Genomic DNA, 22,609 nt, shown 5'->3' with positions numbered 1-22,609 from the left:
AGATAGACAGACAGACAGACAGATAAACAGACAGACAGATAGATCTTCATTTCAGACAGATAGATGGATGGATGGATGTATAGGTACTGTAGACAGACAAACAGACAGACAGACAGAGAGAGATAGATAGATAGATAGATAGATAGATAGATAGATAGATAGATAGATAGATAGATAGACGAATGATAAACAGACAGACAGATAGATTAATGATAGACAGACAGACAGACGAATGATAAACAGACAAACAGACAGACAGACAGACGAATGATAGATAGACAAACAAACAGACAGACATTCAGACGAACGATAGACGAAAGGTAGACAGAGAAACAGACAGACAGGCAGACGAATGATACACAGATAGACAAACAGACAGACCGATCAACAGACAGACACACATACAGTATATGTGCCATATGAATATGGTAATCATTAGGTGCCATCATGGCACTGTCAAAGTCAGGATCCTTGATGCTGACATCGTGTCCAATGAGCGATGTGGGGAATCCCTTCACCAATACTGTTCGCGCACTGGCACTCACAGCGTTAATGCGAACGCGCACATTGGCTTGACGTTCCCCTCCCACGCGCCGGTCGTCCTTTAAATGCTCGCGATGCGCTTTAAATAGCAGGTGCTAGAAACTGTGTCCCTGCATTCAAGCTTACACACACCATCATCATTATCATCACCGCCGCAATGTCCACCGCCAGCGCTGAGACGACCGCACAGCTGCCACCAGCTGCGGGCAGAGTGTTCTTTCAAGCCGGCGTGGGCTGCGCCGGTACCGGCCCGCTACAGCGGGATGACCCGGTGCAGAAGAAGCAGGGCAAAGTGACAGTGAGGTACGACCGCAAGGAACTGCGGAAGAGACTCATCCTGGAGGAATGGATCATTGAACAGCTGAGCGAACTGTACAACTGTGAGGTAAGACTGGACCAGAACCTACTTTTTTTTTTTTTTTTTTTACGTATTTCAATTTGTATTTGTAATAAATATATATATAATAAAATTGGTGTACATTTTTTTATTTTATTTTAAAATCTAATTTTGTATGATTAAAAAAAATGTGTTTGTTACATTTTAAATATTTATTTTATTTTAACTTTATCTTGTCTTATTTTATTCTAATGTTTTAATTTATTTATTTTTAATTTAATGTATTTTTTACATTTTATATATTTTTACATACATTTATAAAACATTTAAATTGTTATTATAATTTAAGGTGTCAATTTTCTTTTATTATTAGTTTTATTTGCTGCATTTTACAGTACACTGATGGTTCAGTGGTCCTGGTGTAACCTGAGGTTTAGTGTCTTGAACAAGGGCACAATGGTAATAATTCATAGATCACCCCTTTGTTGGGTTCAAACATTTAGGTCACCAGCCTAGATCTTTTACCACAAAGCTATACCATCCCCATAAGTTTATACATTCATATATTGTCATATGCTTTGTTTGACCTACATTTCGCTTCATTAAAGTGATGCTGTAACGCATGGCACAGCAGCCTGGAATCTTTACACTGTGGCAACCTTTGGCATCAGTCCTCATTTAAATAAGAGAAGACGTCCTTTTTGCTGATTTGTTTCAGGGATCTCATTTCTCTATGTGCTGGCCTCTTTTGTTCTCACTCTATATATCTCCTTCAGTATTTCTATTCTGCGGCTTCTTGCTCTTTTTTTGCTGATGCTGTGTTGGCCCCAGAGAGACTAGAGAGAGAATTGCTAGTTTTACTTGTGAGGCAGAAAAAGGTTGACCCCATTAAAAGGTTTCAGTGGGTTTTTCAAATTCTGAGTGAGTAAAAATCAGGTCATTGACATTTAAGTGATGTTAAAGGAGTATCTGAAATTAAAGTGAATGGAGGAGGACATTTCTCTTTTTCCATCTAAGTAGACATGAGCATATGGTAAATTAAGCTTTAACACGGTCTCTCGGGACTCACGCTTTTCCCAGTCTGTCTGTAGACACAATCCCAGCAACCTAATGGGTGCTTAGAGCAAGACATCTGATGGCAGTAGTACCTGGCAATTACATTTTGATATATACTGCATATTTGTCTGTGTCTGTCTATTTGTGTATGCTATTTGCAACCAGTTTCTTTCCTTAGACAGTTTAATTTCCTCTGTTACCAGGAAACTTCATTTAGCCCAATGAAGTTTTGTGGCTATTAAACTGTATTGTATTGTATTGTTAAGATAAACATCAAAAGCTTAGGACATTGTTTACAAGCTCCACAATCTAGGCTAATCAATTTAGAGCTAGTAAATGAGATGTTTACTCAGGTGTATTTTAATGACCCATCACGTTTACACCCCAAGAGGAAGTCACACATACCCAACAACCATTAACAGCTCAATGCAGTTCACAATGACAGGCAATAGACTGTACAGCAACATCAAGGTCCTGTATTTGACTACTGTATGTCAGCTCCCATAATAAATATTGCAACCTGTATAAAAATACATTTCAGTGCAATGCAATTAAGCTTAAGTTAAAGATGATTTGTGATACAGTACTTGGAAAGCATAAATTCTGCTATTTCTCATACTTTTTTAAACAAACCCCTAACCCTTAATAAGTAAACTCTGGCATGTTCATCACTTGGGACTTGGGGGTGGGCTCTTTTGACCTGTAATCACCTAGCAATCACCTAGAACACCCTAGCAACCACACAGCAATGCCCTGGAAACCATCCACAACAACCTAGTATCATTGCACTGAGTTTAGCATGGGAAAGTACCACTCACATTGTTTTCTGAAAATATAGAAATCTTGTAATAATGGTGAGATTACAATATTTATTATCTTATTTTTCATAGAGTTAAGACCTAATTTGGTTCTCACCAGCTTCTGATAGTACAGACTGATTACGCTGTGTACTCGTCAACAGTGGATCAGAGGTTTTGCTGCTTACTGCCCCCAGAGGCTGAAGCGCAAAGTGTTGCTGTACATATGGGCACGTGTGAGCTCCAGTTTCCGTGTGAAATGTATTACTGTTGTAGTATTTTTAGTTGTAAATGATGCAACACAGTCAACACAAATGCATATTTTATTAATACCGCTCCCTAAACCCAAACCCCAACGCTAAAATTAACTATCAGCTGAGTAAAAATTTTACTTTAGAGCGAAGATGCATCCTCAGAATCGCTCACCATTCTTGATGTGAAAATGTTTACTTCCTGGTTCTCATGAGACTAGAACCTGTGTCTCAGATATTGCTTGTAGAAAGCACTATCAAAGTCTTTTTAGCAAGTCAGTCCACTTGGCGGCCATCTTTGGAACGCTCTCTGTTAGGCTGAGCAGCTGTTTTTCTATGTAAACAAGCGGCAAACAAGTGCAGCTCCTATTTACTTGAATGAAGAAAGACAGAAATCTCTAAAATGGATGGTCAAGATTATGATCAAAGAATATATTTCAGGGGGCCTGGGTAGCTCAGTGGTAAAAGACACTGGCTACCACCCCTGGAGTTCGCTAGTTCGCTAGTTCGTGTGCTGAGTGACTCCAGCCAGGTCTCCTAAGCAACCAAATTGGCCCGGTTGCTAGGGTGGGTAGAGTCACATGGGGTAACCTCCTCGTGGTCGCCATAATGTGGTTCATTCTCGGTGGGGCGCGTGGTGAGTTGAGCGCGGATGGCGTGAAGCCTCCACACGCGCTATGTCTCCGTGGCAACGCGCTCAACAAGCCACGTGATAAGATGCGCGGGTTGATGGTCTCAGACGCAGAGGCAACTGGGATTCATCCTCCGCCACCCAGATTGAGGTGAATCACTACGCCACCACGAGGACTTAAAGCACATTGGGAATTGGGCATTCCAAATTGGGTGAAAAAAAAAAAAGAATATATTTCAAATCAGAAGTAAAATCTGACAACACTGGTATCATAAATTGTGCTTCTTCAAGTCAGATTATGCTAAAAATTAAATTTTCCTGGCTTGTCTAGCTAATGGACAGTGGTGGGACATCCTTTTCTACATCCGTTGTCCATTGCCGTTCCAATTTCTCCCATTAATTTGTAATAGATTTGGCCCGTCTCTGCTAAATAGTCTCTGGCAGTAGCGCTAGAAGGAAATGTTTTTACGTTTGACTTGATGAAAAAATGTCTGGTGGGGATGGTGCTTGAATTTATCTGAATGGGGTTGATTTCAGGGTACATGAACTTTCGGAAGCAAAATGTCGATATCCTGTGTGATCATGTTGGACAGTAAGCAGTTTTCTAAATGCAGTTCAGTGTTTATCAGAGTGTTCTACTCTGTTATTTATTGTAAGCTAAATACTGTATATATGATTCAACACTGCTAATTTTGTTTACAGAATGTGTTTATCCGTTTTAGCATGAAACAGACAGTTGCTGAGTGGATTTGCGTATTGCACAGTTACAACATCACCATTCTGCAGTATGGCCATTAGGATTAATGGAAGGTGCTTTTAAGCTTTGATACCTCAAACAGACCTACTTAAGGAAGGAAGAGCACGTCAGTGTGGGATTACTTGCAGCCAGTGAAGGTTTTAACTAGAGAAGTGAGATAATTATTGCTAACTAAACACTAAGGACATACTGTACTCCAGTGGTTCTAAACTGATTGGTCACAAGTCTGTTCTGATTGGGTTGTGGACAGCAAGGAAAAACAATACTAAATGCAAATAATAAAATGCAATAGGGAGGAGAGGAGAAAATGCTTCCCATATCTTTTGTTGTTGACATCAAAAGCTGTGCATCCAGTCAAACTGTGTGGTATTTTTGGCACAAATTCATCTGTCATTTGGTAATATGGCTAATACTAATAAAATATTTGGCCCAATATTTGTTACATGTTGTAACAGGTCAAGGATGGGCAAGGAGGAGGCGGGAACCGGCTGAACAGTCAACATAAACTTTACGTCTCCGGCTGCCCCTTATCTTGCTCTCCCGCTGATCAGCTGATTCAGCGCCGGCCGTGCATTATCACGGCCCGGCCACGCCCTCCTCCTCGTCACACTCCTCCCCTGCCCGATTCAGGCTGGGGTGCCACCGGCCTGACTAACCTCCTGTGAACCCGGGTGAGAGACGAGGGGATGCGTGGGGAGAGGGAAAGGGCGAGCGGAGACACAGAGTGAGAGAGAGGAGAGAGAAGATCTTGCTTGCCGGCTCCTGTACACGCTGTCACCCGGTCCCCAACCTCTCCTCCGCCCTCTGGCGGATGCCAGCTCACTCCTCCCTCAAATACATTTTGTCTTTTGAAATATTTCTGGGTTGAATGAAAAAAAAAATTATAATAATAGTAACCCATTACTTATCTTACCAAAAATGTTTCATCAACCCTGTTACATTCAAAATGTTTTTGGTTTGAATGGAAAACAATTATAATAACCCATTACTTCTTTTTCAAAACATTTTGGTCAACCCTGTTATTTATTTAAAATGTTTTAGGGTTGAATGTAAAAATGAAATAACATTACTTCTCTTTCAATAAAAACTGTCAACCCTGTTACATTCTAAATGTTTTGCGGTTGAATGTCACAGGGTTGAATCATTTTAGTAAAATAATACTTTGTGAAAGCATGCTTTTTTTATTTTAATAAAAGCAGATCGGAAGGGAAAGTGTATGGACATATACACCTACAAAAATCACATGCACACCACGCTAAAATGAGCCTCCACATTCACCCCAGTGGGGTTCTGCTAAAATGCCCCTGTCTGCAAAAGAGACCCACAACCCCCCTCTCCTGGCTTCCTCTTAAACAAGGGGGGAAGGGTTTTTTCTTTAAGGTTCAACGCTTCAGGGGTCTGTCTCTCTGATATTATGGGTATTAATACTGTACATTTTATTTCAACTGTTTATATTAATACAGTATGTGTGTTTTGTATCTGAAACTATCATTGCCTGCATTTATTGTTTGTTCTTGTGTATCACATATTTTCATCTTCACCTGACACTGAGTCAAAATTGATAAGCTTTATTCTACAGACCGAAGGACCCAGATCATAAATCTACCCTGACATACAGAATACTTGTGTGTGTGTATTTTATGACCACACATGTGCACAGAATGATGCAATCTGCTTGTGTATGTGAGGTGCAAATTGTGCAGGGTTGCCAGTGGAATTGTGCTAGTTTTGATTGGACATTGGGATGTCTTTGTTTTAAAGACCTGGTAGCGTTGAAACTGTGGATTGTGTGGGAGTGTGTGATTTTTGAGCATTGCCGTCTGCTTTTATTCATGCATTTCACACTTTACTGCCAGACATCTTTCTCTGTTTGCTATTCTAATACAAACCCTCAGCGAGCTGACCTGTCTGTTCTTACAGACAGAGACAGAGTGCTTTCTCTGCTTTGTGTTTGCCAGTGAAACACCAGTCGACTGCACAATAAGGGACCGTGCACAAATAGGTCAAGTGAAGGTGTCTGGTTGATTCTGCAGACTGGCAGAGCTCATTCAACACTCTGGCTAGACAGTACACATATTCAGTACCCAGAATCCACCTGTAGGGCTTTTCATGCTCAATAGACAAATATTATTTACCTCTGAAAGCACGTTTGCACAGTTGAAAGATATTATTTACTATAGTGGTCATCAATGACTGGTAAATTGTTAGTTTTTAAGGAAAAGTTCAGCCTAAATTAAAATGATAATGATTCATATAAATATATTAAACATATCTGACACTTCTGCCTGGGGGGGGGGCAAGCTTCTGTCTCACCCTTGGCCATCCCCTGTTTGAGCCCTCACGATGTGAGCTATTCTGCGACATCTCATGGCAGCATTTAATATCATAATATACAATTGCTTTATTACAGCAAATACAACTCTCCCTGAAGCAAAGAGGTCGACAAAAAGGCGGGATCCCTCAAGATTTACAGTTCATGGAAACGCGCGACGTTTCGCATATTCTTCAGCCTAATTTTCAGAAATGCGCATTAAAAACGCGAAACATTTTATTGGAAACCCAGCTATTGTCATGTCAACAACCATCCAGTGAATACTCTGATTTTAATTCACAAGCCTTAACCCTGTAAAGTCTAACATATGTAAGAATTGTCAGAGAATTCCATTTTTTTTTTACATTAAACTTTTCGTGCAAGTCCACCTCCATTTTAAATAGATCGATATAAACATTAAAAGCACTTTTTTCACAAATAACCTCTAGATGGTGCCATAAACATGTGAAATTTACATACCAAAATTGTTTTGGCTCATCAGCTTGAACAGAGAGTAAAACAGGAGCCGTCAAACATCGTGTATCATATTTAATACACACAGCGTTATAGGGTTAATACACATAAAACAGTAACAGAGTTTGGTTCATTTCAAGTCAGACTTGATGACACTTACAAACAAATCTAGACTAGACTAGCCTCAAACTTACCACAAATATGCAGCAAATTTGCCACTTCTTATTTTCACATGAAAATGAGCTTGTGATTCACAGCAAATGTTTTCCAGATGTTTTCAGCTCTTCACCAGTAGTGGTGAACCTGCAGCAAACCCTTGGCAACAATGGACAATTTGCTGCTAGTTTGCCGCAAAGCTCATTCGCATGTGAAAATGATCAGTGGCAAATTTGCAGCAAGTTTGTGGCAAATTTGCCATGAACTCTCGATTTATGTAAAGGGAAATTAATGACTTGCGGTTAAGTACGTTTTTCATTCACCATAAAGAACTGGCTAATAAGACTAATTCGTTCATGAATTGGTCGCGCTGTATGTTTGCTGCTGTAGACTCAAAAGACTGGTTCGTAAGTCATTTGTCATTTGTTCGGGAATCAGATTACCCTGGTCATGCTGTATGTCTCACATCTTAGTTTTAAAAGAACTGTCTCATAATAGTCAATTGTTCAGGAATCGGGCTACGTTGGTCGCAATATGTGTTTCGAGCTGTAGATTCAAAAGAACCGGCTTATAAGAGTCATTCGTTGATTCGGAAATCTGACTAAGCTGGTTGCGCTGTATATTCAAAAGAACCAGCTCGGAGTCATTAGTTTGGGGATTGGACAACAATGTTTGCGCTGTATGTTTCATGCTGCTGATTCAACACCGATGTTGCAGTGCAGCCCAATAGTAGCGCAAGAAACACTCTCAACCTTATTAACTCTGCTGACCAGTACTAAACATTTTGACCTGCTTCTTGCTAAGTCTCTTTCTCTCTCTCTCTCTCTCTCTCTCTCTCCTTCTACTGTATCTGAGGCACAACTCTTAATTAAAGCAGTTTTTGAGAGAGAGATTGTTCGCTGGTAGATCTGGGCCGCTGAAGTAGAAATGTTGCTGCTTTTTCAGCTGAACTTTAACAGTGAATAGTAAAAAAATAAAGTTGTCATGGGTTGCTGATGATTGTTCTCTTTTGGACGATCAAAACTAAGTCTGCCTTTGAGAAAATCTAACTTGCATACAGTACACACATAGAAATACAAACATACCACAGACATACCACAGCAGAACAAACTGGGCTACAGACTGTTTTCTGTTACTGGTTTTGTAGAGGTCTGTAAAACACAATAACATTTTTAACATTGACGGTTTTTGTACACTTGGCCAGGGGTGATCACTATTCGATGTCTAATGTCTGGCCTACTTAGCTAATGTATAATGTATGTGTGAACTGATCTGTTCTAATGCTCTAGTGGTCTCATGCTTTGTGTGTGTGTGCACTGTACTGAAACACATGCGCATGCACACACATACACACACACACACACACACATACACACAGTCGAAAATTTGGAAACATCTACTTATTATTACCATTTTACAGATCTGAAAGTAATAGTCATTAAAACTATGTAATAACACAAATGGAAGTATAGGAATTATGTTGTGAAACTCTTCAAAGTCGTCACTTTTTGTCTACAGATCTGCCAACACTGATCATTCTCCCAATCAGTTTCATGCTGTGACACCTTATTATTATTATTAATAAAATATTCATAGGCTAATGCTTTTATGTTGTAGTTTAATGATATTTTAGTTACCATTGTACAAAAAAGGCAAAAATATTTTTAATTATTAAATATCGGTTATGCATATCAGTTATCAGACATATAAACATAAAAATAATCATTAACGGTATTGGTCTTACTGGGATGCTTTTTAAACAGTACTGAAGGAGTTTCCATGTATACTGAAGGCTTACTGCTGCTTTTCCTTCACTATCCATTCGTTTTCCTTTTTTTTATTTTTTTATTTTTTTTAAAGTTCATAAATAAATGTATAGATTTTTTTATGGAGTGACTATTTGCACTAGGTGTAAAAAGCAGCTGCCACACAGTGCTGCTATTTGCACATAAATAGTCTGATAGAAACACAGAAATTGAAGGTAAACTGCACCCCCAGTTTCGCTGTGTGGCGTGGGGCATAATGACAATGTGGATGTGCTTTTTCATGTAAACGACCTAGGTTCGAATCCACTTTTGTCCCACTTTTCCCATCCTGTTTCCTGTCTCCACTATGAATAACTCCTTTAAAACTACTTCTAATAATAAATAAAAATGAATATAAAGATGATTTCCTCGCAGTGATTTGATCACGGTGACATTAAGTGAGTTGAGAGAAAGGTTTGATGCGGGTAAAATTAACCATGGTTTTATTATTGTAATATAGTAGTAATTTAGTTATATTGTAGTTATGCCCCTATACTTTAAGTATATAATTTGAGGTGCAAATAGTATCTGCCACTATTTATGCCACATAGTGCAAAGAAGATGCTTTGTGTTGCTATTTACACTTTTTGTAAATAGCATCTGATAGCATCTATTGCGATTTGCACTTGGGTATATATAGCCTCTGCCTTTTTAATTTTTTTGCATTGTACAGTCATGGGCAATTCACTGTCATTGTACTGATGTATATGTACTGAACAAACTTTGCAACAAATGAGTGATAAAACATTCACACTTACTTGATGAAGTGGGGGCAGTGACGTGCACAGACCTTAGCAGGGGCGAAAGGACATGGACAGAGTGTGAAGAGAAATCTGCCATCAATAGCTGTTTAGGGGGGGCGGGGGTGTTGCTGCAGTAAAGACACCTCCGCTTAAATCTCCACACTCTTAAAGGCACCTCCGCTTAAAAGGGCACCTTTACATTTGTGACGGGCACCTTTACATTTGTGAATGAAAGGGGTTGTGCCCCTACAGCCCCCGTTCTGTGCATGTCAGTGAGTGAGGGTGAATTTAAGTCATTCCTGTGTTTGTCAAGCAAACACTGAATCAACTGTGTCACTCACAAACAAAACAGAATGAAAAATGCTGTTTCAAAATGATTGTGTACTGCGTGGATGGACGATTTTTTATTATTCCACCTCTTTCAATCTTGCTCACTGTCAATAAGCCATCCCAAACCAATTGCTACATGGAAAATACCTCCCTCACTCTTTCACCTTTAAAGAGGGGAGTGCATTTTTAGACTTCATCTCATTCTGTGTACTGTGTGTGTGTGTGTGTGTGTTTGTGTGTGTGTGTGTTTGTGTGTGTGTGTGTGTGTTTGTGTGTGTGTGTGTGTGTGTGTGTGTGTGTTTGTGTGTGTTTGTGTGTGTGTGTGTTTGTGTGTGTGTTTGTGTGTGTGTTTGTGTGTGTGTGTGTGTGTTTGTGTGTGTGTGTGTGTGTGTGTCTGTCATCACAGTGGCACAGCATTCTGATTAATGACTTTACAGATTAATCTCAGCTTGTGACCAGAGAGTTTACTGATGCTTTCTAGATCACGTCTTAAATGTTTCCCAAGAATCATTCCTTATTCCAAGCTCTGTTTTTTCATATCAGCCTCAGAAAAATTGCTCAGTGGTTTCTCTCAGTGAGGTCTCAGCTAAGTATCAGTTTGGTCTTGAATGTTTCTTCAAAAATTCACTTGGAGAAATAAAAACTGATACAAATTGCTCAATTGTTGACATACAGTGAGAGTATAGAGTTAGAAAAATAATGTGAATAGCATAGCACAGTTCTCTTCTGAAACTCAAGAGAAGACATATGTGAGATTACTAAAGGGCATTCTCAGAAGATAAATCTGAGAAGCAGGAGGCTAAAGCAAAAGACTCCATTTAAGACTCTTTCCGTCCAGGAGAAACAACTGAGATATTTAAGAGATTTTTTCCCTCCAGTGGGAAGGCTCACTCTTGAATGTCCTCACACTCACAAATGTCTCCTACTGTTTCTGATCTGTGTTTCTATAGGAGGAGGAAATGCCAGAGGTGGAGATTGACATTGATGATCTCCTGGAGGTGAACAATGAAGACGAAAGAGTCATAAAACTACAGGTAAACCCATTTATATGTGCATGTTTGTGAGTTAGAGTGTGTCGTTTCTAATAAAAGAGGGTATAATTCTGTTTGTTTAAGCTTTTTAAGTTGTTTATGTGTGTCTCAATCTATGAAATCTCTCTGTTTGTGTCTCTGTTGTCAGGAATCACTGTCAGACTGCTACAAACCTACTGATGTAAGTCAATATGCAAAATATAAGCCACCAAAAGCTCTGATCCAAAACCTAGTGCTGCCTACCTTGACAGCTTTTTAACACATTATAGGTGCACTGACAAACAGAAGGCAGGAAAATGATGCTGTCTTAAGTTCTTTTATGGTTCAGGCAATCACAGAATACAATCGGAAACAGTAGGTTCAGTTTTCTTTAGCTGAAATCAGTCTGTGCTTACCAAAACACAAAACACTTCCCCCAGTGGCCAGAGTGGTAGGTGTTGTTTGGTTTATAGGCACGTGTGAGCTCCATTTTCCAGGTGAAATGTCCACGGGGGGCGCCAAATGCGAGTTGTGAAGCGAGTTGTTTTCAGCTGTGCAGTCTGTAATACAGAGAAGAGGAATTAAAATTTTATTAAATAAACCCCCTATACCTAAACACAGAATGAACAGTACTGTAACTACCTTTTTGCAAACTGACTTTTATGTGCCATGTTCTACGTTTAGCTGCAGTTTCCTGGTGAAAGTAACACTAGAGGCACCACAACAACATTTCATTCACTTTCACAAAAATCACGACCATAACGGCAGATTATGACTTTATAAACACTTATTTTTTGCCCTATTTCTCACACACTGGTATGTTATGATATCGAAACACTTTTAATGTAACGCATCATTTGAATAATGATACATTTTTACACTTGTGTTAGAGATCCACCTACATTTACACACTTATTCCAACGTGATTAGCTTGCGCGGTAGCTCAAGGACTCGGAAGTACGCGGCTTGAGCCCAGCCAAGCACGCAAGCTGACACGTGAAACCAAAGTGCCATAGAAGTGACACAAACTGATGTGGTTGCTTCAGAAAATGTGCTTTTAATCTCGCATTTTGTTTTTGGACACTATCGGTTAGGTTTAGGTGTTGGTTTAGGGTAAGGGTGTCTGTATTGTTCACCTCTCACCATCTTTTAGGACAGTGTTGGTTAGGTTTCGGTTAAAGTTTTAGTTTTTACTCATTAAAACCTCCATTTAATATTCACCTTAAAAACCATGTCTGTACGTCGCGTTCAAGTGCTTTGTTGTCGGAAAGAACAGCCCTGTGTCTCAATCAGCTCCCTAGCTCCCTATGCCATGAATCAGTATATCGTGAACACGAATTCGGGCACTAGTAAGGGTACTGATCCACTGAACATTGGGACACTTATAACTCAATCACCTGTGACACGTTAACAAGCTCGCGCACAGAAGCGCAGCTGTTATTAATCATTACCATTGCTGAATAAATGGACACTGTCATTAATTTTGTTGAATATATTCAAACGTACAGTGTTATTATAACAGATAAATGGCATAAAGGAATAAAAATACATTGGAGTGCATGTTTCACTTTCATGGTAATTATGAATGAAAGACATTACAAACAACATCTCTTTTAAATGAAAATAAGGCTTGGACTTCATAGTTTTACACTTCTGCTCATCTTCTAACGACTTGAGAGACTTCAGAAAACATGACGACATTTCCGGTAAGGAAACATAGTGAGCAACAATGCTCCCTGGTTTTTATGGTGCATTGTGGGATTATTTAGGAAGTGAACATTTCAGTACACTGGAACGATTTTGCAAATGAGACAGCCTTAAAAATGGCCGACTCACTGATCAGTGCCCTGACTACTGAACTAGGTAACAGATTGAGCCCCCCCCCCAGGAAACATGGATGACGACAGGTTCATTCATACATATTTTTTGAGGAACTTTTATTTTGACAGCATAATACATTACTAAGTTAGCCTGCTGACGATAATGGAATTCTGGTCAAATACAAGCTATTTTCACGGTGTAATAATTTACAAAATGCATCAAATGGTTGCTGATATACATAAATGTATATGAATGAAACTGCAAGTGTTAACAATTAGCTGTATTTAGAAAAATGAATAAAACGTGTCATTCACAACAAAAACTGTACTCTCCTCTGCCATGTTGAAAGTTTACGACTCCTCCCATGTCAATGTGAATCTCATCATTGAATATTTTAAGTAGAAATTCAAATGAAGTTATAATTCATTTCAAAAGCAGACTGTAGACTAAAACCACAGAAAATAATGATTTTTAACTGAATTTCATTTAATCAAAATAATTAACTGTATTGACAATTAACTTGTCAATTAACAATTTAACAATTAAATAGTCTTATTAACTGTAAATTATGTTAAACAATTAACAGAAGGCATTAGGATAAGCTGTCAAATATTTTGCTGCAGGGCTAACATTAGCTAACAAATAACAAATTTGATTATCAGCCATCTGCTAATTATTTTTCTGGACTTACGCGTTCCCACGCGACCATGCTGAAATATGTGAGCGATAAATAGCGAAGCTATTAGCCAACCCAGTCTCATGAAAATTTTTGCATATTTTAAAGAGTTGGCTATTTCGTATGATTTCGTACGAGTTCGTTCGTATAAATTTGTACGATTTCATTACGTGCAAATGCCCGGATGTCTAATGCGGAAGTTTAGTGTTAGTTTAGTGTTAACGGCGTTAAGGACATGCTTATTAATATTATGCCCTTACCAAAACCCTTATCTAAACCTAACCGATCAGTAGAGTGTGTAAACATGGTAGGAAGCTGTTGTGTGTGACAGAAGCAAGTAATTGTCACCTATTAGATAGAAACGATGTCCAGCAACGTCACTGGCTGTAGTGAAAGTCGTACAAATTTATACGAATTAGCCAAATTTTGAAAAGTCGTATGAATCCTTATGATTTTGCTGTGAGAGTGTGTAGCATCATCTTAACTACATTTCTGTGTAGCGTAGCTTCGCTAGTTTTTAAATCAAGTAGCTTTTCAGCAGTGAAGTTATTTTTGATTATGTAGGGCATAGCTTTGACAAAAGCTACATCGCTACACCATACATCACACCGGTGTTTACCACAGCCAGTTTTGAATCAAAACTAAAGATGTCTGACTCACAAATGAATCACTCATCTGAGCTGGTTCTTTACAATGAATTGGTCACACTTTACAGCAAAGCTGTCTGAATCGGTTCATGATTCAATCTGAATTACTCAGAAAGCTCACGTGCGTGCTGCTGACTCATTTGTTGCGCGCTCTCACTTGCCAACACGCTTGCAGAATATTTTAAAATACAGATAACGCTGGTTGCAGTGGATCTACAATCAATGGAAACCAAACCTGAAAATGCGTCCTATTGTTTGCCATTGACGAAGAAGGTCTTTATCAAGTTCAACACGTGTACAGCTTGAATGGCACTGCAGGTAAAGATTTTACCACCAAAAGAGTATCAAAACACTTATTAGCCCACACGAAAGCACATCAAAAAAGTACAATGGCATTACCATGTGTTTTGGACGTGTACCATTAACTGGGAGCACCATGTTAATACAGTGGTATATGAATAAGGTTGTCATTTATTGAAGTACCATAGTAGTAAAATGGTATTCTTTGAATTACCTTGAAGCATCAAGTACATTTAATTGTATATGAATGTGGTAATCATATATACAATTACCATGGTAATAACATGGTATTCTTGGAAGTACTTTGAAGCACCATATAAATATAAATATGTACATAAATATGGTAATTGTATCTCAAAGTACCATGGTATTACCATCTGATACCATCAGAAATCACATTGTTATTGCCCTGATGTGCTTAAACACACAAGGAATTTGGCCTCTGATCAGAAGCTTCAGAAATACAACAGCTAGACACAGAATTACAGGATAAGATGAATAGTATATGTAGAGTTTTTATACAGGAATGTGCAAAGGAAATTATGTTCAAATGTGTATGGGTTTGTAGCGGTAGTAGTATTTTTCATATTGAACACATGGATTTGTAGAGGTAGCATGCATAAATATGAATTTACATGTTTTTTACATGCATATTATATTGCACGATACTGCATACCTGATACTGTACTGTATTGCACTATACTGTACTATGCTGTACCATGGCTTTGATAAGCATTATGTGAATAAGTATTTTAGATGCTTTGTCTATGACATTATGCTCTGTGCATCTCTTATAAGAAGCAGCTTAAATGAAGCAAGCTACTTCTTTCTCTGAAGTGTAGCTTTTAGCTTAGCATAACAAATTTTTCTGTTGAGCAGTTGGTAGCTGAGCTTGCAAAATTTTTTTGAGTAGCTTGCCCAACACTGCCAATCAATTTCTTCAAATAAGCCAAGTTAGGCTACAGCATATGTTCATGTTTAATATTTCTTGATAATTGACCCTTCACTAAGCTCTTTTTTTATATTGCTGATGGAAACGCAAATTATCGCTAAAGTTTCACGTGTCAACAAAAGGGGCCTGGGTAGCTCAGCGAGTAAAGATGCTGACTACCACACCTTGAGGCACAAGTTCGAATCCAGGGCATGCTGAGTGACTCCAGTCAGGCTTTCTAAGCAACCAGTTGGCCCAGTTGCTAGGGTGGGTAGAGTTATATTGGGTAACCTCCTTGTGGTCGCTATAATGTGGTTTTCACTTTCGGTGGGGCACATGGTGAGTTGTGTGTGGATGCCACAGAGAATAGCGTGAAGCCTCCACACATGCTAGGTTTCTGCAGTAACGCACTCAACAAGCCATGTGATAAGATGCATGGATTGATGGTCTCAGATGCAGAGGCAACTGAGATTCATCCTCCATCACCCAGATTGAGGTGAGTCACTATGCCACCATGAGGACCTAGAGCACATTGGGAATTGGGCATTCCAAATTGAGGAGAAAATTTATTTATTTTAAATAAATAAAACCAAGCTTTTGGAATGTCATCTTTAGTTATTTCCTTTTATAAAATCACTGGGGATTGTCATATCGTATGACCGGTGTAACAGCTTTAATTGAGTTTAATGCTACCAATTCAAAATGCAGCTCATGGAAAGTGTTGACAACATTTCTAATTGTCTTTTGAGTGAATGGTTATATTTTGCCCATCACCTTGTTGACAGTTCCTATACTAGCTATTAAACGTATAAATTCATTGTTTCATTGCGTATGGGTAGTTTACTAAGCAGATCTTGGTTGAGTTAAATGTCATGTACACCATTAGCAGCCTAGTTTTGCTGAATAATGTGATTACCAGAGTTGTTTAAGTTGCTGTAGTGTACTGTTTCAATCTTAAATGTGGTGAATTTAATGTTAGATGAAACTAGAAACACAGTAAAGATGCGGATTTTCTGTACGCATAGTCCATGATGTTGATAAATATTATTTGTGGATGCCGCTCATTTCTGTAGCTTTCAATACAACTCAAATGCACAAATACGCTCAACAGTAATACTAGACCAACAACAGAATAAAAATGAACATTAAACATACAAAGCCAAATGATACACCAACACTGAAGTATTTACACTGGATTATGAAAACAGTCTTCGTTTTTCCTGAATCTGAGCATATGTAGCAGATATATAAAAGATATATGAAAGTTGAGCCAACACCGTCTTTTAACAAGACAGACAGAGACCCATTACTTTGGTAAAAATTTAAAATTGACAAAATACTTCTGCTTTTTGCCTTTTGGGGGCAGTAAAATTAAGCATAAGGATACAGTGAACTAAACCTAAATCAAAAGCATTGTTTTTAATCATCAAAAACATTTTCTTGATATTTGCCTTTTATCACCATTGCATGTCTTTCTCAGACCATAACGTACATTAATACTGAGCAGAAATGCTTTTTAATTCTTATGTCATTTATATCATACAAAATAGGAATAGCCTACTATACATACTGTCTAAGTGAAGGATGACAGCATTTTCATTTAACCTTAGAATATTTTATTGCTGAATGCAAAGATTTCAAGTTCAGTTCCACACTGTGTAGTGCATTTTAATTTCAAATTATCTTATTCAGAATACAAGTCTTGTAATAAAAATGACAATGCTAACAATGTTTAGTCGAATCTTTATACATATGATTAAAGAAATATATAATATTCTAATAATTGGCGGCTGCCAGCAGTAGGTTCCTCCTACTCCTTTGACAGACAATGGTAGGCACTTCCTGCTGTCAGGTGGCGTTTTTTCATTGTACACCCTCTCCAGAAGGGGGAATACCAAAAGCAGAGGCAGGTAAATCCCTCCCATCCCTCCTGGCAAATCCTACCCTGCATTTACTAATGTTAACAAATAGAACCTTATTATAAAGGTGTGTTCCAAAGTATAAATGGGCTATGTGTGAAACATTTTGACCATTAAAGGGATAGTTCACCAAAAACATTCTCGAAATGGAAACCAAAATGGACCCACGTACACTATGTAGACAGCAAGGCAGCTCATTAGGTTTTGAAACAGAGCCCAAAGATTACACACAAACTGATACTGATTACATGGAGACTAGAAACAATCTGTATTTATCTTTATACTCATACTGTACCAGTCAGTCCAGTGCTGGCGTAGTCACATACTGTACACACATGCTCATACTGTACAGACACGCGAGTGGATTTTATATCAGCCCGCTGACCTGAAAACGTGTGTTTAGAAAATCAAAGTGCACATTAGCTCAGTAGAGACACTAACACACTGACCACCCCCCCCACCCCACACACACACACACACACACACACACACACACATAGACGAACCCCTTACCCATAGACAAACACACACACACATAATCAATCACTGTCCTGTAATGTAAAAGCATACTGTAAACATTCAGTTAGTCTAATCACAATTACACATACGCAAACACTCTCACTCCATCCATCCTCATGAAAAAAAAAGCACACACTCTTACAATCCTTTCTAATCCACTGACTGCCTGACTGTCTGACAACCTTCTGTCTCTTTGTCCAGGAATTTGTGCGCGAGCTGCTCGATAGGATAAGGGGAATGAGGAAACTCAGCGCTCCACAGAGGAAAAGCTTTTAAATGCTTGAATATGCCAACAACAATCCAGCTACCTGGACTGCAGGTCCTACAATCTATCACTCGGTCTAGAGTCACATCACAGCATACAATACGCAAGGACTCCAGATCCCAAGATTCATTTCTCACCAAGAATCAACATACAAGAGTTCATTTTGAAAGCACCCATATATCCCACAATACAAAACATAAAAACAATATTGTTTAGGACACTTGCAAGCCATGTCTCCATTTCCTAATGCCCCAAGAGCCCCAAAGTTCACCCAGGACACAATCTAAAACTCAGAAAGAGACTCGCAAACAATTTCAACAATCACTTCGGTTAGTCTGGTGTTCCTAACCTTAACTTCTCAATAGGTCTTATAGGCCCACTATATAATCACATTGTTTTGTGCAGTATTACAGGTATTTTTATGTGACCATGACTGACTTCAAAGCTATTTTATACATTATTTATATTTTCCTTTTTTATTTTAAACTGAGTCACAACCAGTTTAAATTTTTCAAAGGTGACAGACTGGTTTTAGTAGCCATTGGCCTTTGCCACTAACCTCAGATCAGTTTATGTCCATTTACTGTCCTGTTGTCTTTTTTCCAAATATGTCATCCTACAACAGCAATGAATGGCCTATATACACCAAATGTCTTTGGCCATATTCCGAATGTCATGCTAACATACTATTCTTACTATTTCTGCAATAGATAGACTGTGTATTCTCTGGTCAGTATGCAGATTTTCTGTATGCATGGAATAACTGATGACCTACTGCTACATTTGCCAGAATGTGCAGCCTAAAACAGAGCACGCTCAGTGAAATATGCTCGAACTGACCTTCCATTTCCAGTGTGACAAAGTAATATCGACCATGATTTTGAACATCTCGATTTTACTTATGTGCTTAATAAAAAAATAAAAAAATAAAAAAATACATTTGCATTAGTAATGCAAAATAATCGTATTTATTTCCAAGATGATAAATGGACGACGTTCACATGCAACGTAGTGAGGTCATGTGACAACAATGTAGCATGCTACTGTTTGCATAGTAGCAAAATAGCTACTGTTTCACTTACAATTAAAAAAAAATAATCTGGTAATTCTGATTTGTCACAATTCTCACAAAATTTCAATTCACACTTACGACTTTAAACTCACAACTGTGAGATATAAATTCAGAATTACCTCTTATTTTTTATTCTGTGGCGGAATCCAGCTTTCAATGTATACATGCTATATTGCTTTAAAAAGCATTGTGATCTCTTATAATAATGAGAAATAAAGTCACAATTACGAGATCTAAATGAAAAATGCGCAACTGAGACATAAATTTGCAAACACGAGATGTAAAGTTGCAATTAGGAGATCTAAAGTCATAGTTGCAAGAAATAAAGTCACAACTGCAAAATCTAAAGGTGCAGCAGTGAAATTGAGAAATAAAGTCGTAATTGCAAGATATAAAATTGCAATTGCTAGATCAACAGGCAAAACTGAGATATAGACCTCATTCACAGTAGCACCATCTTTGATTTTGAATGGGAATGACAACGAGGCTGTAAGGGATAGACTTTCCATCTCTTCAATGGGCTGTACTGCAGTTTAAAATGTTTTTGAACCACTCCACAGACAAACCATTGATAAAATATCTGTCCAAAAATGTTCAGTTTACAAAGAACAACAGACAACATGAGTTGTGGAAAATCAGATGTGATCTAGGAGCTTTTTTACAGCTTTATACCGTTCGTGCCATTGAAGAGATGGTAAGACTATCCCTCACAGCCACATTGTCATTCCCATTAAAAATCAAAGATGGCGCTAGCGTGAATAAGGTCTATAGGCTGGGATTCTCAATAGCATTGCAACTTAAGCTTTCATCTTAATTAATGTTGCTTGTTATTTGAGGATGTAGTAGCGGCTGTTTCCCAAACAAGCACGTAGATCGCTTGTTATAAAGTAGAACTTAAGTGCTTCATTACAGGAGCTGTCCAGTCCAAAGGTGCTGAAAATTTGGCCAGTATGTCCAGGAGTTTGTATTCTCAACATGAAAATAATGTGGAAATACTAACAAACATGGAAGATGCTTGTAACCTTATTGAGGTGCTGAAATTCATTAACTGTTACAGAGTTTAATTAAAGAAATAACGATGGCTTTGGTAATACGGGGTTTAAGATGTATTGATGCTCAACTGATAGAGATTAATTAAAGTGACGCAAGATATAAAGTCAGAATCACCTTTTTTTATTTCGTGGTGGGATCAAGGCACCATATTATACTGCTCAGTAAGTTAGTGTTCCATTCCAAACATAGCCATTGATTTTATTGCTGGCCATTCTTCCTTATCCCACATACAACTTGAGCAAAGCATGATGGCATGTGTAGTCTTTCAGTGCTAGCGTCACAAATATGGCACACAGTCTCTGTGTAATGTTCAGTTTGAAGTCATTTAATTGGTCAGAGTACATATCAGTCTATCATGTAACCATTGCATTTGTGATGTTTGATAACATAACACAGTAACTGTACTTAGATCTTTGATTTTGGTATAACTAGAGTTTAAAGGATTTGGTTGGGATGTTCTGCCTGAAAATAAAAATAAAAAAAGAAAAGAAAAAGATTTGAATGATTCTAGAAGACAACAAGGGCTGCATGACTATTTATAGATCTCTTATGAACAGACGCACTGTGACGAACGATAGCGTTAATGAGAGTCTAATGATCGCTGGATGAGGTATCTAGTTTTATGATTCAAGCCATTAATGTAATCACTCAAATAATTAAAATCTAGGCTTTTATCTCCTTAGACTCATTCTTCGGTTTCACATGGAGGCTGCCAAAGAATATAGAACGGTTGAATACAAACATATTATCAAGTGCTATTTGTGTAAACTGATACATGTACAGTATACTATGTTACACTTTAAAGAACTTTATAATCTTTCCATCACTGGTGTCATTCTCATGGGTTAGATTTGTGTTTGACAGTGTAAGTCGTATAACAAGGAATCCAGGGGAAAAACTATGGTGCTGTTTAAACTCCTAATCCTCTACAGTGTGGATGGATGATGCGTTTTGCAGGCCGTGAGAGAAAGGGAAAAAGCAAGATTCATTCTGGATCCAGTCCTAACACTCTGGAGGAATCTTCTTTTTTATTCAGTAGTTTCACAGATTTCCCAACATATAAACTCTGTGCAGATGCATCACTTGCCATCTGCTTCAATCAGAGATTCTGTTGGCCAGCTACTAAGTGTTGATGTGGATTTAAAGGGATAGTTTACCCAAAATGAAAATACTGCCACCAAGTTCTCACCCTCATGTCTTTTGAAACCTGAAAATCGATAGAAATAAACAGAATTGCAACTTTTGGGTGAATTATTCCTTTAATGAGATTGTGTGTTTTCAAGTATCCTTTGACCCTTCTCTCTGAGAAGAACATTCAGGGTTTAGGCTGATCTTTCTTTAGTTATTTTTGTTTCTAAAATGTTCGAAATGTATTTTAGTGTACGATAGCTTTATTTATGCATGTTTTACTGGCATGATAGAATTTCTTTTGCGATCCATCGCGTACTTTAGCGATGATTTGTCTCTTTTTATACCTTATATTACAAGTATTACTCTTATTAATATCAAATTCACGACTTTTTCATAATTTTTCTCGACTGTATATCTGCATTTCTGGTGTTTTTAATTGTTCTGGGTTTTTTTTAAATATGTAAAGTGTGGTCTTCTGTGCTGTTCTACTTTTACATTTCAATAAAAGCGAAATGTCTGAACTGTTATAATAAACGTTTTCTTTTATTTGTGTTATTTCATAGTTTTAATGACTGCTATTATTCAAAACAGTAACACTTTACAGTAAGGTTGCATTTGTAAACATTAGTTAACTACATCAGTTTACATGAACAAATAATAAAAAATACAGTATTTTTCCAGCACTTATTAATCTTGCTAAATGTTAATTTCAACACATGCATATACGTTTTTAAAACTGAAAGTTTTATATGCACTGAAAACCCTAATAAGTTGACTAAACTCGTTGAACTCGTTCCCTCAATTGAATTAAGTAATAGCGTCTTTGTCTTGTGAAACTTGATGTTCATATAGAATGAACTTAATTATTTAAGTTAAGGTGACTAGATGCAAGTAGACTTAACTCAGCTTAGCTATATAAATATTGTTGTTTCTACTTAATAATTTTAGTTGAATTGATTCAAATTTAGATCATACAATAACACAATTCTATATCAATTATTAAATAAAATTAATTCTCCTCTGAAATGCATTCATACCTGTATTTCATTTGCACATGCACAAAGTGAAGTGGAA

At 37.8% G+C, this 22,609-nt stretch overlaps 1 protein-coding gene across 1 annotated transcript; it reads left to right on the top strand.

The window, feature by feature from the left end:
- The first annotated feature begins 651 nt into the window (after positions 1-651).
- Positions 652-22,047, top strand: LOC127418846 (protein phosphatase 1 regulatory subunit 14C-like). The gene is made up of 4 exons (XM_051659708.1): positions 652-928; positions 11,142-11,225; positions 11,371-11,403; positions 18,216-22,047. The coding sequence occupies exons 1-4, from the start codon at positions 701-703 to the stop codon at positions 18,288-18,290; spliced, it is 420 nt and encodes a 139-aa protein (XP_051515668.1). The 5' UTR covers positions 652-700; the 3' UTR covers positions 18,291-22,047.
- Positions 22,048-22,609: the final 562 nt, after the last annotated feature.

Source organism: Myxocyprinus asiaticus, chromosome 28 (assembly GCF_019703515.2).
Source record: "Myxocyprinus asiaticus isolate MX2 ecotype Aquarium Trade chromosome 28, UBuf_Myxa_2, whole genome shotgun sequence".
Taxonomy (NCBI): domain Eukaryota; kingdom Metazoa; phylum Chordata; class Actinopteri; order Cypriniformes; family Catostomidae; genus Myxocyprinus; species Myxocyprinus asiaticus.
Note: the sequence above shows the minus strand (reverse complement) of the source record. Positions and strands in the feature narration are given on the sequence as shown.